At 41.1% G+C, this 19,723-nt stretch overlaps 1 protein-coding gene across 1 annotated transcript in view; it reads left to right on the forward strand.

Annotated features, from left to right (window-relative positions):
- LOC120990500 (cytochrome P450 26B1) overlaps nucleotides 1-19,723 on the forward strand; it is an 85,882-nt gene that overhangs the window by 25,364 nt on the left and 40,795 nt on the right. Inside the window, exon 2 of the mRNA XM_040419351.1 lies at nucleotides 15,801-16,004. Coding sequence (XP_040275285.1) covers nucleotides 15,819-16,004 — 186 coding nt within the window. The 5' untranslated portion in view covers nucleotides 15,801-15,818. The remainder of the gene's footprint in view (nucleotides 1-15,800; nucleotides 16,005-19,723) is intronic.

Below are 19,723 nucleotides of genomic sequence, written 5' to 3' on the forward strand. Positions count from 1 at the left end.
ATTGCAGCAACAACTTACTATTACTGCAACTACTGCTACTATTACTACTACTGCTATTATTGCTGCAACTACTACTATTACTGCAACTACTGCTACTATTACTACTGTTTCTATTACTATTACTGCAACTACTGATACTACTGCTATTATTGCAGCAACTACTTACTATTACTGCAACTACTTCTTCTATTACTGCAACTACTGCTACTATTACTACTACTGCTTCTATTACTGCAACTACTGCTACTGCTATTATTGCTGCAACTACTTACTATTACTGCTGCTACTTGTACTGCAACTACTATTACTACTACTGCTATTACTGCAACTACTACTACTTTCATTACTATTATTACTACCAAGGCTACTACTACTACTGCAACTACTACTATTACTGCTTAATTTATTACTACTGCTACTACTATTAGTAATAATGCTACTATTACTGCAACTACTACCACTGCTGCTACTTCTACTGCTGCTATTACTGCTTCTACCACTACCACAACTACTATTACTACTACTGCTGCTACTTCTACTACTACTATTGCTACTATTACAATTACTGCCACTATTACTACTACTGCTACTACTATTTCTACTGTTATGACTACTGCTATTATTTGTTTTATTACTGCTACTACTAAGATCACTGCTGCTATTACTACTTCTATTATTATTACTACTACTAGTACTACTATAGTTACTACTGCTACTATGAGTATTGCCCCTATTTCTACTACTGATACTACTTATTCTATTGCTGCTGTATCTATTGCTACCAGTACTTCCACAGCTACTGCTACCATTACTAGTAATAGTATTGCCACTAATATTACTACTACCGCTGCTATTTATTCTATTACACCTACTGCTGCTTCTATTACTACTGTTACTACTTCTAATATTACTCCATCTACTATTGCCACTATTTCTACTGCTACGACTTTTACTTGTTCTGCTACTTTTACTTACTGCTTTTACTACTACTAAAACTACTACTGTTACTACTGCTAATACTTAATTCTACTGCTGCTTCTATTACTACCATTACTAATACAGCAAATACTGCTACAATTACTGATATTACTTGTTATGCTACTTCTGCTGCTTCTATTACTACTGTTACTACTACTTTTGCCACTATTTCTACTAGTAATACTAAAGCTACTACTGATACTTACTGCTGCTATTACTACTATTGCAACTAGTATTTCTACTACAACTAAGATTACTACTACTATTACAACTTGTTCTATTACTTCTGCTGCTGCTTCTATTACTAGTACTAGAACTACTGTTACTACTACTAGTAATACTTCTATTACTACTACTCCTGATACTTCTGCTATTACTCCTCCTACTAGGTCTGCTGCTACTAGTAATACTTCTATTACTACTGCTGCTACTATTACTGTTGGTAATACTTCATTTATTACTGCTACTAGCAGTACATACTAACATAGTACATAAGGCTGAAAAAAGACATCTGTCCATCCTGTGAGGTAGAAGCCAATTTTCCTCACTTTAGGGGAATAAAAAATTCCTTCCCGACTCCAATCAGGCATCAGAATAACTCCCTGGATCAATGACCCCTCTACTACTACTGATATGAATGTTTTTAAATACTTCTACTACTGCTACTAGAGCTAATAACGCTACTGCTTCTATCACCACTGCTACTAGTACAGCTACTATTACTGCTACCTCTATTACTACACCTACTACTACTTTTACCACTACTGCTACTACTACAGCTATTATTACTGCTACTACTACTGCCGCAATTAATACATCTATTACTGCTTTTAGTACCAACAATGCTACTGCTTCTATTACTACCAAAACTACTACTAGTTATATTACCACAAAAACTAGTACTACTGCAACTATTACAACTGTTCCTACTTCCACTATAGCTACTGCTATTACTACTCCTACTACTAATACTACTACTGCCACTGTAACTAATGGTATTATTAATTCTGCTTTTATTACAACTGGAGTTTGTACCACTGTGACTACTGGTGTTACTATTATTAACTACTACTGTACTACTAGAACTATGACTATGACTGATATTACTAGTACTGTTACTACTGGTATTACTGCTACTGCTACTATATCTACTGTTATTACTACTGCAATTACTGCCGTTACTATGACTACTGGTATTACTCCGACTTTTATTACTACTGGTATTAGTACTCATATTATTACTACTGCTACTATGACTACTAGCATTACCTCTACTTCTGTTACTAGTACTAACACTACTGGTATTACTACTACTACAACTATCACAATTATTACTTCTAATACTTCTACCACAGGTATTACTATTACTAGCATTGCTGTGTTTTTATAGTAAACATTCTTTTAGGCTCTTGGTATTTTTGAACTCACTAGATCTGTATTACTATCCTGCCGTTAGGGTCAGCACTGCTGAGGTGTGGGCATCGCACTGCAGTGCTATTAAAGGGGCAGTGATGATAGACCACCAGGATATGCCTCACTTGTAATTGTGGGGGGCTGACCTCTGGGACGCCCACTGATCCTGGTAAATCATAGGCGGTTTGGTGGTAGGCTCAGATAACCGCCTCCACCACGTTAGTATTTGCCACATTACAATCCCCCCCTTCATGTCCTATGTTATGCCGTGAGGGTAGCGGCTGGTGGGTATAGAATGAGATGTGGCTGTACCACATGTGACCACTAGGTGGAGATACAGGGTAAAAAGTGAGACTACAGTGTTCACTTCCAGCAGCCAAGACCTGTGCTTCAACTCTACAACATAGAGGGACACAGAGGAGGAGGAGGAGGGGGAGGGAAAGGCACACAGAGGTCTATTCTCACTCCACACTCTGAGATAGAAGTGGTTTTGGGGAGGGAAATTAGATCCAGTTCACCCAAACACACACAGGGCGCTCACAGACCCGGCGCGGCCCCGCTGCAGAACAATGTGACGGACACGAGAGGTTCACATTCCTCGCTTACATCCAATAGACTTAAAACAGCTGGAGAGGTGGACGGCGAATCAATGAACTTTTGTTTTCCCGAAATGCAAAGCAAATGCGGCGGTGAATTGGCCCTCTGTGGCACGCTGGCCGTCTCCAACAGGCGTGTGGCTGTATCATGCTGCTAGGCACACACGTGGTTAATTCACGGCCGGACACAATCCCTCAAAGCGCCCCCACTGTCGAAATAACTGTCTACGTCATACCGGCACCAAAGAGGCGATAGTCGGAGATGTAGGTGAACAGGTCTTTCCCCTGACCGATCTGCAGACAGAAGAATGCCGCGTCTTCTCTCTTCCCAGGAGGCAGCCGGATTACTTCTTATGGAAGCTCCGATAGGAGGAGAAGCTCGCTGCATCCTGATTCACTGAGCCTGTGGGTGAACTACACGGCCCAGACTCGGGTTTTTGTCAATTTGTAAAAAATAAAAACGACTCCAGAGATCAGATCATGTTTCACATTCTACAGACACAGATACAATCATGTCCTAACTGCCAGGAAGAGCTTATGGAGGATCGACTGGGCGACAGAGCAGTCCCATAAGAGCGGACATGACTGACCCTGGAGCCAAACTATAATCACCTTCTCCAGCAATGGTTTAATGTGTAGAGATCAAAGGTAACATGGCTGAGACACCTATAATCCCGATCATCATGGGATAGTAATACGATCCTGGTCATCACTGGATAGTAATAAGATCCTGGTCATCACTGGACAGTAATAAGATCCTGGTCATCACTGGACAGTAATAAGATCCTGGTCATCACTGGACAGTAATAAGATCCTGGTCATCACTGGACAGTAATAAGATCCCGGTCATTAATAGACAGTATTAAGATCCTGGTCATCACTGGACAGTAATAAGATCCTGGTCATCACTGGGCAGTAATAAGATCCTGGTCATTCCTGGACAGTAATAAGATATAGGTTATCAGTGGTAAGTAATAAGATTCTGGTCATCACCGGATAGTAATAAGATACTGGTCATCATGGGACAGTAATAAAATCCTGGTCATCATGGGACAGTATTAAGATACAGGTCATCATGGGACAGTAATAAGATCCTGGTCATCACCGGACAGTAATAAGATCCTGGTCATCACCGGACAGTAATAAGATCCTGGTCATCACTGGATAGTAATAAGATCCTGGTCATCACTGGACAGTAATAAGATCCTGGTCATCATGGGACAGTAATAAGATCCTGGTCATCACCGGACAGTAATAAGATCCTGGTCATCACCGGACAGTAATAAGATCCTGGTCATCACTGGACAGTAATAAGATCCCGGTCATTAATAGACAGTATTAAGATCCTGGTCATCACTGGACAGTAATAAGATCCTGGTCATCACTGGGCAGTAATAAGATCCTGGTCATCACTGGACAGTAATAAGATATAGGTTATCAGTGGTAAGTAATAAGATTCTGGTCATCACCGGATAGTAATAAGATACTGGTCATTATGGGACAGTAATAAGATCCTGGTCATCATGGGACAGTAATAAGATACAGGTCATCACGGGACAGTAATAAGATACTGGTCATCATGGGACAGTAATAAGATCCTGGTCATCACTCAGCAGAAATAAGATCCTGGTCATCACTGGACAGTAATAAGATCCTGGTCATCACTGGACAGTAATAAGATCCTGGTCATCACTGGGCAGTAATAAGATCCTGGTCATCAATAGACAGTAATAAGATCCTGGTCATCACCGGACAGAAATAAGATCCTGGTCATCACTCGACAGTAATAAGATCCTGATCATCACTGGGCAGTAATAAAATCCTGGTCATCAATAGACAGTAATAAGATCCTGGTCATCACCGGACAGAAATAAGATCCTGGTCATCACTGGACAGTAATAAGATCCTGGTCATCACTGGACAGTAATACGACCCTGGTCATCAATAGACAGTAATAAGATCCTGGTCATCACTGGGCAGTAATAAAATCCTGGTCATCAATAGACAGTAATAAGATCCTGGTCATCACCGGACAGAAATAAGATCCTGGTCATCACTGGACAGTAATACGATCCTGGTCATCATTGGACAGTAATACGATCCTGGTCATCACAGGACAGTAATAAGATCCTGGTCATCACTGGACAGTAATACGACCCTGGTCATCAATAGACAGTATTAAGATCCTGGTCATCACTGGACAGTAAAGATCCTGGCCATCAATAGACAGTATTAAGATCCTGGTCATCACAGGATAGTAATAAGATCCTGGTTATCATGGGACAGTAATAAGATCCTGGCCATCAATAGACAGTATTAAGATCCTGGTCATCACAGGATAGTAATAAGATCCTGGTCATCACTGGACAGTAAAAAGATCCTGGCCATCATGGGACAGTTGGGACAGTAATAAGATCCTGGTGATCACTGGACAGTAATAAAATCCTGGTGATCACTGGACAGTAATAAGATCCTGGCCATCAATAGACAGTATTAAGATCCTGGTCATCACAGGACAGTAATAAGATCCTGGCCATCACTGGACAGTAATAAGATCCTGGCCATCACAGGATAGTAATAAGATACTGGTCATCACAGGACAGTAATAAGATCCTGGTCATCATGGGACAGTTGGGACAGTAATAAGATCCTGGTCATCACTGGACAGTAATAAGATCCTGGTCATCATGGGACAGTACTAAGATCCTGGTCATCACTGGACAGTAGTAATATCCTGGTCATCATGGGACAGTAATAAGATCTTGGCCATCAGGGAACAGTAATAAGATCCTGTTCATCACTGGACAGAAATAAGATCCTGGTCATCACAAGACAGTAATACGATACAGGTCATCACTGGACAGTAATAATATTCTGGTCATCACAGGGCAGTAATAAGATCCTGGTCATCACTGGACAGTAATAAGATCCTGGTCATCATGGGACAGTTATAAGATCCTGGTTATCACTCAGCAGAAATAAGATCCTGGTCATCACTGGACAGTAATAAAATCCTGGTCATCACTGGACAGTAATAAGATCCTGGCATCACTGGACAGTAATAAGATCCTGGTCATCACTGGACAGTAATAAGATCCTGGTCATCACTGGACAGTAATAAGATCCTGGTCATCACCATAAAGTAATGTGATCCATGTCATCACCAGACATTAGTATCATCCATGACATCACCAGACATTGGTATCATCCAGGACATCACCGGACACTGGTATCATCCAGGACATCACCGGACATTGGTATCATCCAGGACATCACCGGACATTGGTATCATCCAGGACATCACCGGACATTGGTATCATCCAGGTCATCACTGGACTGTAATATAATCTTGGACATTGCTGTTTGTGATATCATCATCATCATCTACTCCGCTTTCTATTCATTTGCTACCAGTGATAGTTAGATTGCTGGAGAGTGGCTGCTGGCCATGGTACTGATTTTGTGAAAGCCAATAATCTCCCCTCACATGTGATAAGTTTTTCACCAAGCATCATGAAAGAATTACTGCCATAGGGGACATGTTAAATGTGTTATTCTCCAGAAGGTCCATGGAATTCAGTCTGTTTGGAAAGTGCAGGTTTTTGGAGTCTTAGATTCAATCCAGAACTTTACTTGCGATAGGAGCAATATTCTGCCAGAGGATACAGGTTATTATACTGATCATCAAGTCTATATGTGTAATTACACCTGAAGACGCCCAGGTTATACCAGCATGCTCCATATCACTATATACAAGAAGATGTATAACTTATACCAGCTGTGCATATATAATTATATACAGGAGATACCCAGGTTATACCAGCATGCTCCATATCACTATATACAAGAAGATGTATAACTTATACCAGCTGTGCATATATAATTATATACAGGAGATACCCAGGTTATACCAGCATGGTCCATATCACTATATACAGGAAGATGTATAACTTATACCAGCTGTATATATATAATTATATACAGGAGATGCCCAGGTTATACCAGCTGTACATATATAATTATACACAGGAGATGCCCAGGTTATACCAGCATGGTCCATATCACTATATACAAGAAGATGTATATGTAACGGACCGTTTCAGCAGACAAGGGGTTAAAATCCGTTCAGGCGATATGCCCCTTTTCTGAGAGACAGGCCCAGCTACTGCAGAACACCAATGTCCCGAACTGGATACAAAGTAGCACTCCAAACTGGAACCTCACGAATAGCTGCTAGCAGACGAACAGGGATCAGCTTACACTTCTGGCAATCGGTTCTCTAACAGCATACAGTGAATCCCCCCAATAACGAGACAAGGCTCCGTGTTGAGGGTCAAACAGTGGTCTGACTGTACTTCACGTACAGCCTCTTTTATTCATAAACCACAAACATAGTACTGCCCACAGGGGTTTGAAATGCAACCAATCAGTAATTTACAACACATACAATGTAGTACAGCCCATCTGGTGTACACGCCCCTAGGGGACCAAAATGAAGACTGTGACATAGGACAGATAAACAGCACTTAGGACACACAGACACAACACATCCCCACAATGCATCATGGTTTCCTCCTCTCTGCCCTCGAGACACCCGAGGCGTAATCCAATTATCTCTCAAGACAAAGAGAAGATCACCAATACACATGTGAGGACAACAGAACAGACATCACCATTTAAACACACAATGGGACAATGGCACAATAGAAACACACCCGCATATTCCTCCCAAGCTGACAAGTTACACTTATTATAAATTGTTACAACTTTGTGAGTTTACATTGGCCATACATATAACTTACATTAATTCAAACAGTATAACGTGGAGACAAACCTATCCAAAATTCACTTGAATAGGTTCAGGGGTTTAAAAGTTAGTATATGGCCCATAATCCAGGGGCAAGAGGCCAGCAGCCAGTCCTCTCCGAAACCCAGTGGCGAGGTTGGTTTTGCCACAGTATAACTTATACCAGCTGTACATATATAATTATATACAGGAGATACCCAGGTTATACCAGAATGACATATGACAAATAACACAGAAAAAAACCTGTGCAGCATGGAGGGGCAGTCTATTGTACGACATATAGAAAACAAACCTGTGCAGCATGGAGGGGCAGTCTATTGTATGACATATAGAAAACAAACCTGTGCAGCATGGAGGGGCAGTCTATTGTATGACATATAGAAAACAAACCTGTGCAGCATGGAGGGGCAGTCTATTGTACGACATATAGAAAACAAACCTGTGCAGCATGGAGGGGCAGTCTATTGTATGACATATAGAAAACAAACCTGTGCAGCATGGAGGGGCAGTCTATTGTATGACATATAGAAAACAAACCTGTGCAGCATGGAGGGGCAGTCTATTGTACGACATATAGAAAACAAACCTGTGTAGCATGGAGGGGCAGTCTATTGTACGACATATAGAAAACAAACCTGTGCAGCATGGAGGGGCAGTCTATTATATGACATATAGAAAACAAACCTGTGCAGCATGGAGGGGCAGTCTATTGTATGACATATAGAAAACAAACCTGTGCAGCATGGAGGGGCAGTCTATTGTACGACATATAGAAAACAAACCTGTGTAGCATGGAGGAGCAGTCTATTGTACGACATATTGAAAACAAACCTGTGCAGCATGGAGGGGCAGTCTATTGTATGACATATAGAAAAGAAACCTGTGCAGCATGGAGGGGCAGTCTATTGTACGACATATAGAAAACAAACCTGTGCAGCATGGAGGGGCAGTCTATTGTATGACATATAGAAAACAAACCTGTGCAGCATGGAGGGGCAGTCTATTGTACGACATATAGAAAACAAACCCGTGCAGCATGGAGGGGCAGTCTATTATACGACATATAGAAAACAAACCTGTGTAGCATGGAGGGGCAGTCTATTGTATGACATATAGAAAACAAACCTGTGCAGCATGGAGGGGCAGTCTATTGTACAACATATAGAAAACAAACCTGTGCAGCATGGAGGGGAAGTCTATTGTATAACATATAGAAAACAAACCTGTGCGGCATGGAGGGGCAGTCTATTGTACGACATATAGAAAACAAACCTGTGCAGCATGGAGGGGCAGTCTATTGTACGACATATAGAAAACAAACCTGTGCAGCAAGGAGGGGCAGTCTATTGTACGACATATAGAAAACAAACCTGTGCAGCATGGAGGGGCAGTCTATTGTATGACATATAGAAAACAAACCTGTGCAGCATGAAGGGGCAGTCTATTGTATGACATATAGAAAACAAACCTGTGCAGCATGGAGGGGCAGTCTATTGTACGACATATAGAAAACAAACCTGTGTAGCATGGAGGGGCAGTCTATTGTATGACATATAGAAAAGAAACCTGTGCAGCATGGAGGGGCAGTCTATTGTACGACATATAGAAAACAAACCTGTGTAGCATAGAGGGGCAGTCTATTGTATGACATATAGAAAACAAACCTGTGCAGCATGGAGGGGCAGTCTATTGTACGACATATAGAAAACAAACCTGTGCAGCATGGAGGGGCAGTCTATTGTATGACATATAGAAAAGAAACCTGTGCAGCATGGAGGGGCAGTCTATTGTACGACATATAGAAAACAAACCTGTGTAGCATGGAGGGGCAGTCTATTGTACGACATATAGAAAACAAACCTGTGTAGCATGGAGGGGCAGTCTATTGTACGACATATAGAAAACAAACCTGTGTAGCATGGAGGGGCAGTCTATTGTACGACATATAGAAAACAAACCTGTGTAGCATGGAGGGGCAGTCTATTGTACGACATATAGAAAACAAACCTGTGCAGCATGGAGGGGCAGTCTATTGTACGACATATTGAAAACAAACCTGTGCAGCATGGAGGGGCAGTCTATTGTATGACATATAGAAAACAAACCTGTGCAGCATGGAGGGGCAGTCTATTGTATGACATATAGAAAACAAACCTGTGCAGCATGGAGGGTCAGTCTATTGTACGACATATAGAAAACAAACCTGTGCAGCATGGAGGGGCAGTCTATTGTACGACATATACAAAACAAACCTGTGCAGCATGGAGGGGCAGTCTATTGTATGACATATAGAAAACAAACCTGTGCAGCATGGAGGGGCAGTCTATTGTATAACATATAGAAAACAAACCTGTGCAGCATGGAGGGGCAGTCTATTGTATAAGATGTGACAGAACCCTGTGCAGCATGGAGGGGCAGTCTATTGTATAAGATGTGACAGAACCCTGTGCAGCACAGCATTGTTGTCAGCAGGTTACGGTAATAGTTACCTTAGTAAAAATAGGAAAGAGGACTAGTATTAGTAGATGCATATTACAGAAGTAGTAATAGTAGTAGAATCAGCAGCAGGATGAAGTACTAGTATTGGTGCTAGCAGATTACAGTATTAGTAACTTTAGTAACAGTGGGGTAGAGAATGATTAGTGGCATGTAGTGATAGTAGTATTAGTAGAGGTAAGTGCTGGTATTGGTTGCAGCAGGTTACAGTAGTAGTAACATTTGTAATAGGGTAGAGAACTAGTATTAATGACAGCATGGTACAGAAGTAGTAATAGTAGTATTAGTAGAGTATAGCCCTAGTATTGGTGGCAACAGGTTACAGCAATAGTAACAGTAGATATAAAAGGGTAAAGAACTAGTATTAGTGACAGTACATTAAAGAAGTAGTAATAGCAGTATTAGCAGAGTATAGAACTAGTATTGGTGGCAGCAGGTTACAGTAGTAGTAGTAACAATCGTAAAAAAAAGAGAACTAGTATTAGTGGCAAAATGTTACAGAACTAGTAATAGTAGTCTTAACAGAGTATGAAACTAGTATTAGTGGCAGCAGGTTACAAAAGTAGTAGTATTATCAGAGTATAAAACTAGTATTAGTGGCAGCAGGTTACAGTAGTTATACCAGGGTAGGGCACAAGTATTAATGGAAGAGTTTACAATAGTAGTTACATTAGTAACAGCGGAGAAGAGAACTGATATCAGTGACAGCATGTTAAAGTAGTAATAGTAGTATCAGCAGAGTAAAGTACTAGTATTAGAGGGCAGCAGATCACATTATTAGTATATTGGTAAAATCAGGGCAGAAATTTAGTATTAGTAGAAGCATGTTACAGAAGTACTAATAGTAGTATCAGTAAAATAGTGGCAGTAGGTTACATAACTAGTAATAGTAGTATCAGCTGAGTGTATAAGTAGTATTTGTGGCAGCAGGTTACAGTAGTAACAGTAATAGCAGGGCAAATAACTAATGTTAGTGTCAGCTTCTTTTAGAAGTAGTAATTGTAGTATTAACAGAATAAAGTTGTAGCTCTAGTGGCAGCATGTAATAGTAGTATTAGCAGAGTGCAAGTGTTAGTGGCAGGAGGTTATAGTAGTAGTAACTGTCATTATAGTAGGGTAGAGTACAACTATTAATGGAGCAGGTTACAATTCTAGTTACATTAGTAACAGCAGAGTAGAGAACTAGTATTAGTGATAGCATGTTGCAGAAGTACACTATTTGCAGAGTAAAATGCTAGTATTGATGGCAGCATATTTCAATAGTAGAAACATTACAAATAGGAGGGAAGAGAACTAGTATTAGTGGCATCATGTTACAGAAGTGCTATAGTAGTTTAGCAGAGTAATGTGCAAGTGTTAGTGACAGCAGGTTACAGTATAGTAACAGTAGTATTAGCAGAGTATAGCTCTAATATTAGTGCAGCATGTTTCCAAAGTAGTAATAGTAGTATTAGCAGAGTTAAGTGATAGTGTTAGTGACAGCAGGTTACAGTAGTAGTAACAGTAGTATTAGCAGAGTATAGCTCTAAAATTAGTTCCAGCATGTTTCCAAAGTAGTAATAGTAGTATTAGCAGAGTTAAGTGATAGTGTTAGTGACAGCAGGTTACAGTAGTAGTAACAGTAGTATTAGCAGAGTATAGCTCTAATATTAGTGCCAGCATGTTTCCAAAGTAGTAATAGTAGTATTAGCAGAGTTAAGTGATAGTGTTAGTTACAGTAGTAGTAACAGTAGTATTAGCAGAGTATAGCTCTAATATTAGTGCCAGTATGTTTCCAAAGTAGTAATAGTAGTATTAGCAGAGTTAAGTGATAGTGTTAGTGACAGCAGCTTACAGTAGTAGTAACAGTAGTAACAGTAGTATTAGCAGAGTATAGCTCTAATATTAGTGCCAGCATGTTTCCAAAGTAGTAATAGTAGTATTAGCAGAGTTAAGTGATAGTGTTAGTGACAGCAGGTTACAGTAGTAGTAACAGTAGTATTAGCAGAGTATAGCTCTAAAATTAGTGCCAGCATGTTTACAAAGTAGTAATAGTAGTATTAGCAGAGTTAAGTGATAGTGTTAGTGACAGCAGGTTACAGTAGTAGTAACAGTAGTATTAGCAGAGTATAGCTCTAATATTAGTGCCAGCATGTTTCCAAAGTAGTAATAGTAGTATTAGCAGAGTTAAGTGATAGTGTTAGTGACAGCAGGTTACAGTAGTAGTAACAGTAGTATTAGCAGAGTATAGCTCTAATATTAGTGCCAGCATGTTTCCAAAGTAGTAATAGTAGTATTAGCAGAGTTAAGTGATAGTGTTAGTTACAGTAGTAGTAACAGTAGTATTAGCAGAGTATAGCTCTAATATTAGTGCCAGTATGTTTCCAAAGTAGTAATAGTAGTATTAGCAGAGTTAAGTGATAGTGTTAGTGACAGCTGCTTACAGTAGTAGTAGTAACAGTAGTATTAGCAGAGTATAGCTCTAATATTAGTGCCAGCATGTTTCCAAAGTAGTAATAGTAGTATTAGCAGAGTTAAGTGATAGTGTTAGTGACAGCAGGTTACAGTAGTAGTAACAGTAGTATTAGCAGAGTATAGCTCTAAAATTAGTGCCAGCATGTTTCCAAAGTAGTAATAGTAGTATTAGCAGAGTTAAGTGATAGTGTTAGTGACAGCAGGTTACAGTAGTAGTAACAGTAGTATTAGCAGAGTATAGCTCTAATATTAGTGCCAGCATGTTTCCAAAGTAGTAATAGTAGTATTAGCAGCGTTAAGTGATAGTGTTAGTTACAGTAGTAGTAACAGTAGTATTAGCAGAGTATAGCTCTAATATTAGTGCCAGCATGTTTCCAAAGTAGTAATAGTAGTATTAGCAGAGTTAAGTGATAGTGTTAGTGACAGCAGGTTACAGTAGTAGTAACAGTAGTATTAGCAGAGTATAGCTCTAATATTAGTGCCAGCATGTTTCCAAAGTTGTAATAGTAGTATTAGCAGAGTTAAGTGATAGTGTTAGTTACAGTAGTAGTAACAGTAGTATTAGCAGAGTATAGCTCTAATATTAGTGCCAGTATGTTTCCAAAGTAGTAATAGTAGTATTAGCAGAGTTAAGTGATAGTGTTAGTGACAGCAGCTTACAGTAGTAGTAACAGTAGTAACAGTAGTATTAGCAGAGTATAGCTCTAATATTAGTGCCAGCATGTTTCCAAAGTAGTAATAGTAGTATTAGCAGAGTTAAGTGATAGTGTTAGTGACAGCAGGTTACAGTAGTAGTAACAGTAGTATTAGCAGAGTATAGCTCTAAAATTAGTGCCAGCATGTTTACAAAGTAGTAATAGTAGTATTAGCAGAGTTAAGTGATAGTGTTAGTGACAGCAGGTTACAGTAGTAGTAACAGTAGTATTAGCAGAGTATAGCTCTAATATTAGTGCCAGCATGTTTCCAAAGTAGTAATAGTAGTATTAGCAGAGTTAAGTGATAGTGTTAGTGACAGCAGGTTACAGTAGTAGTAACAGTAGTATTAGCAGAGTATAGCTCTAATATTAGTGCCAGCATGTTTCCAAAGTAGTAATAGTAGTATTAGCAGAGTTAAGTGATAGTGTTAGTTACAGTAGTAGTAACAGTAGTATTAGCAGAGTATAGCTCTAATATTAGTGCCAGTATGTTTCCAAAGTAGTAATAGTAGTATTAGCAGAGTTAAGTGATAGTGTTAGTGACAGCTGCTTACAGTAGTAGTAGTAGTAACAGTAGTATTAGCAGAGTATAGCTCTAATATTAGTGCCAGCATGTTTCCAAAGTAGTAATAGTAGTATTAGCAGAGTTAAGTGATAGTGTTAGTGACAGCAGGTTACAGTAGTAGTAACAGTAGTATTAGCAGAGTATAGCTCTAATATTAGTGCCAGCATGTTTCCAAAGTAGTAATAGTAGTATTAGCAGCGTTAAGTGATAGTGTTAGTTACAGTAGTAGTAACAGTAGTATTAGCAGAGTATAGCTCTAATATTAGTGCCAGCATGTTTCCAAAGTAGTAATAGTAGTATTAGCAGAGTTAAGTGATAGTGTTAGTGACAGCAGGTTACAGTAGTAGTAACAGTAGTATTAGCAGAGTATAGCTCTAATATTAGTGCCAGCATGTTTCCAAAGTTGTAATAGTAGTATTAGCAGAGTTAAGTGATAGTGTTAGTTACAGTAGTAGTAACAGTAGTATTAGCAGAGTATAGCTCTAATATTAGTGCCAGCATGTTTCCAAAGTAGTAATAGTAGTATTAGCAGAGTTAAGTGATAGTGTTAGTGACAGCAGGTTACAGTCGTAGTAACAGTAGTATTAGCAGAATAGAGCTTGAGTATTAACACAAGCAGGTTACAATAGTAGTTGTAAGCAGTAGTATTAGACATGCTGTCAATTAAAGCAGTAGAAGTAATCCCAACACTTGTGAGTATTACTGTATGTGGGTGCAGTATTAGTAGTGGTGTAAGCAGATACAACAAAGGACAGCAGTAGTAGTAGTAGTAACAGAATCCACACAAGGGGTAGTAATAGTAGCTTGATGACAGTGTGAGGGTCCATTTACACGTCCGTAAGTATTCTGCGGATCCACAAAACACGGACACGGTCAATGTGTATTCCACAATTTGCGGACCGCACATCGCCGGCACTATAATAGAAAATGCCTAATCTTGTCCGCAATTTCAAGTACCACTGGCAGCGCTCTCTATCAGGTCGGCAGCGTATAGTAGTATTAGCGGTCTATAACTATAGTAGTATCATTGCAGAGGATGGTACACAGTACTTAAAGTGTGGTAATGATTGCTATCAGTTGTAATCAATCTAGCAGTAATTCCAATCAGTGAAGAGTGCCCGTCTGCCCACTCTGATGCCAGTTTTCATGCCCAGAACCTGTTTGTGCCAGGCTGAGCTCCGCTGTATCCGATGCGGGGCATCACCCTCTGTATGGTGGCAGTGTGAGATCCGTGGCCCAAATTCATTTTATTCCTTAAATCACACTTTTTCGTGCCCACTTTGATGCCCATTTTGTGCCCATCTTTCGTACTTTAATGCCGCTTTTAGCTGGTTTACGTTAATGACCGCTCACTGCAACTTTTCCCGTTACCGTAGATAAGGTGTCCTCAAAATTCACTAAAAAACACAAAAAATACAAATGATGTGAATAAGAAGCTGCCGAATAAGAAAGCAAGTTGAGCCTGGTGTAGAGGGCTCCGTCTCCCCGCCTCCGTCAGTACAGCAGCCAGTAGAGACAGCACCTGGCCTCCAGCCCGCAGCCTCCCCTCCTCTATATAAGAGGCTGCAGTGTGTACAGGAGGAGTAGCATTAGGTGTAGTAGTAGTGTACAGTAGTAGAGGGCTCAGTCTCCCCGCCTCCCTCAGTACAGCAGCCAGTAGAGACAGTACCTGGCCTCCAGCCCGCAGCCTCCCTCCTCTTTATAAGAGGCTGTCGTGTGTGGAGCTGCAGCAGTCTGGCTGCCGGTGCTCGGTCCCTCAGTCTCTGGGCTATGAGTGACGCTCTCTCCCTCCCCAGGTGCTCTGGTCGCTGAGGATGGTGTTGTGGTGCCTGGCCGCTCTGGCCGCCTGCCTGGTCTCCGTGCTCCTGCTCCTCGCCATCTCCCAGCAGCTCTGGCAGTTGCGCTGGGCGGCTACTCGGGACAAGTCCTGCAAACTGCCCATGCCCAAGGGCTCTATGGGATTTCCACTGGTGGGCGAAACCTTCCACTGGATCTTACAGGTACCGACCTCTGTGTGAGTGTGAGTGTGCACTAGCGATATTTCTGTGGTACTTACCTGCCTGTTTTACTGTGTAGGTTACCTGTCAGCCACACTAGTGACAGCAACTTACCTGTCAGACACACTAGTGACAGCAACTTACCTGTCAGCCACACTAATGACAGCAACCTACCTGTCAGCCACACTAGTGACAGCAACTTACCTGTCAGACACACTAGTGGCAGCAACTTACCTGTCAGCCACAGTAGTGACAGCACCTTACCTGTCAGCCACACTAGTGACAGCAACTTACCTGTCAGCCACACTAGTGACAGCAACTTACCTGTCAGCCACACTAGTGACAGCACCTTACCTGTCAGCCACACTAGTGACAGCACCTTACCTGTCAGCCACACTAGTGATAGCCCCTTACCTGTCAGCCACACTAGTGACAGCACCTTACCTGTCAGCCACACTAGTGACAGCACCTTACCTGTCAGCCACACTAGTGATAGCCCCTTACCTGTCAGCCACATTAGTGACAGTACCTTACCTGTCAGCCACACTAGTGACAGCACCTTACCTGTCAGCCACACTAGTGATAGCCCCTTACCTGTCAGCCACACTAGTGATAGCTTCTTACCTGTCAGCCACATTAGTGACAGCACCTTACCTGTCAGCCACACTAGTGATAGCCCCTTACCTGTCAGCCACACTAGTGACAGAACCTTACCTGTCAGCCACACTAGTGATAGCCCCTTACCTGTCAGCCACACTAGTGACAGTACCTTACCTGTCAGCCACACTAGTGATAGCAACTTACCTGTCAGCCACACTAGTGACAGCACCTTACCCGTCAGCCACACTAGTTACAGTACCTTATGTCAGCCACACTAGTGATAGCCCCTTACCTGTCAGCCACACTAGTGACAGCACCTTACCTGTCAGCCACACTAGTGACAGCACCTTACCTGTCAGCCACAGTAGTGACAGCACCTTACCTGTCAGCCACACTAGTGATAGCCCCTTACCTGTCAGCCACACTAGTGACAGCACCTTACCTGTCAGCCACACTAGTGACAGTACCTTATGTCAGCCACACTAGTGATAGCCCCTTACCTGTCAGCCACACTAGTGACAGCACCTTACCTGTCAGCCACACTAGTGACAGCACCTTACCCATCAGCCACACTAGTGACAGTACCTTACCTATCAGCCACACTAGTGACAGTACCTTACCTGTCAGCCACACTAGTGACAGTGCCTTTACTGTCAGCCACACTAGTGACAGTGCCTTACCTGTCAGCCACACTAGTGACAGTACCTTACCTGTCAGCCACACTAGTGACAGCACCTTACCTGTCAGCCACACTAGTGACAGCACCTTACCTGTCAGCCACACTAGTGACAGTACCTTATGTCAGCCACACTAGTGATAGCCCCTTACCTGTCAGCCACACTAGTGACAGCACCTTACCTGTCAGCCACACTAGTGACAGTACCTTACCTGTCAGCCACAGTAGTGACAGTATCTTACCTGTCAGCCACACTAGTGACAGTACCTTACCTGTCAGCCACACTAGTGACAGTACCTTACCTGTCAGCCACAGTAGTGACAGTATCTTACCTGTCAGCCACAGTAGTGACAGCACCTTACCTGTCAGCCACACTAGTGACAGTACTTTACCTGTCAGCCACAGTAGTGACAGTATCTTACCTGTCAGCCACACTAGTGACAGTACCTTACCTGTCAGCCACACTAGTGACAGTACCTTACCTGTCAGCCACAGTAGTGACAGCACCTTACCTGTCAGCCACACTAGTGACAGTACTTTACCTGTCAGCCACAGTAGTGACAGTATCTTACCTGTCAGCCACACTAGTGACAGTACCTTACCTGTCAGCCACACTAGTGACAGTACCTTACCTGTCAGCCACACTAGTGACAGTACCTTACCTGTCAGCCACAGTAGTGACAGTATCTTACCTATCAGCCACACTAGTGACAGTACCTTACCTGTCAGCCACACTAGTGACAGTACCTTACCTGTCAGCCACACTAGTGACAGTACCTTACCTGTCAGCCACACTAGTGACAGTACCTTACCTGTCAGCCACACTAGTGACAGTACCTTACCTGTCAGTCACACTAGTTACATAGTTGCACAGTTAATACAGTTGAAAAAACACATGAGTCCATCTAGTGACAGCAGCTTACGTGTCCTCCAGTGATGCTACCTGCCTGTGACATGTTATAGTGTATATCACGGCTCTACTGCACTAGTGACATTATAGAATCTACATGTGACACGGGTCATGGAAAGTTACCCCCGTTTTTCACTAGTGATGTTATATTACCAGTCTGTGATATTAGTGATGTTATATTTCCCTGCCTTTGATACTAGTGATTTAATATTCTCTGTCTGTGACAGTAGTGATGTTATATCCCTGTCTGTGACACTAGTGATGGTATATGACCTGTATCTGACACTAGTGATGTGATATTATTTGCCAGTGACACTGGTTATGTTATATTGCTTCTGTCTGTGATGATATTATATAACCTTTCAGTGACCCTAGTGATATTGTGTTACCTTTCTGTGATACTATTGATGGTCTATATATGTTATATAAATATCACAAGTGATGATGATTATACCTGTTTGTGATGCTACTGATGTTATCTTACCTGTCAGTGACCCTAGTGATATTGTGTTACCTCTCTGTGACACTGGACATGTTATATTATCTGCCTATATATATGTGTATGTCACCAGTGATGTTCTATGATTTTTGTTATAATTGTGATGTTATATTATCTATAAATGACACTAGTGATGTAATATTACATGTATCTGACACCAGTGATGTAATATTACCTGTATCTGACACTAGTGATGTAATATTACCTGTATCTGACACTAGTGATGTAATATTACCTGTATCTGACACTAGTGATGTAATATTACCTGTCTGTGACACTAGTGATGTAATATCACCTGTCTGTGACACTAGTGATGATATATGACCTGTATCTGACACTAGTGATGTAATATTACCTGTCTGTGACACTAGTGATGTAATATCACCTGTCTGTGACACTAGTGATGTAATATTACCTGTCTGTGACACTAGTGATGTAATATTACCTGTCTGTGACACTAGTGATGTAATATTACCTGTCTGTGACACTAGTGATGTTTTTTTTTATCTTCTTGAGACACTACTGTCTGTGGACATTCTGTTAGTTGGTGTAATGGTGTGCCCCTTGACCCATCCTCCGCTGTCACCTCTGGGATTATATTGTTCAGGGATAAAGTTTTCATTTGTGACATCATCACCATTTGACCTGCCTCTGTTAGTGACATCACCAACTGTTTGGGACTGGCAATGAACAGGTGCCTAACATGGAGACCTGTTACTGGTCTATAATAAATGTCACTGGTCTATTATATATATCATTGGTCTATAATATATATCGGTGGTCTATAACATATATTGGTGGTCTATAACATATATCGGTGGTCTATTATATATATCAGCGGCCAATAATATATATCATTTGTCTATAATATATATCAGTGGTCTATAACATATATCAGTGGTCTATAATATATATCAGTGGTCTATAACATATATCAGTGGTCTATAACATATATCAGTGGTCTATAATATATATCAGTGGTCTATAACATATATCAGTGGTCTATAACATATATCAGTGGTCTATAACATATATCA

The sequence above is a fragment of the Bufo bufo genome, chromosome 2, assembly GCF_905171765.1.
Source record: "Bufo bufo chromosome 2, aBufBuf1.1, whole genome shotgun sequence".
In the NCBI taxonomy this organism is placed as follows: Eukaryota; Metazoa; Chordata; class Amphibia; order Anura; family Bufonidae; genus Bufo; species Bufo bufo.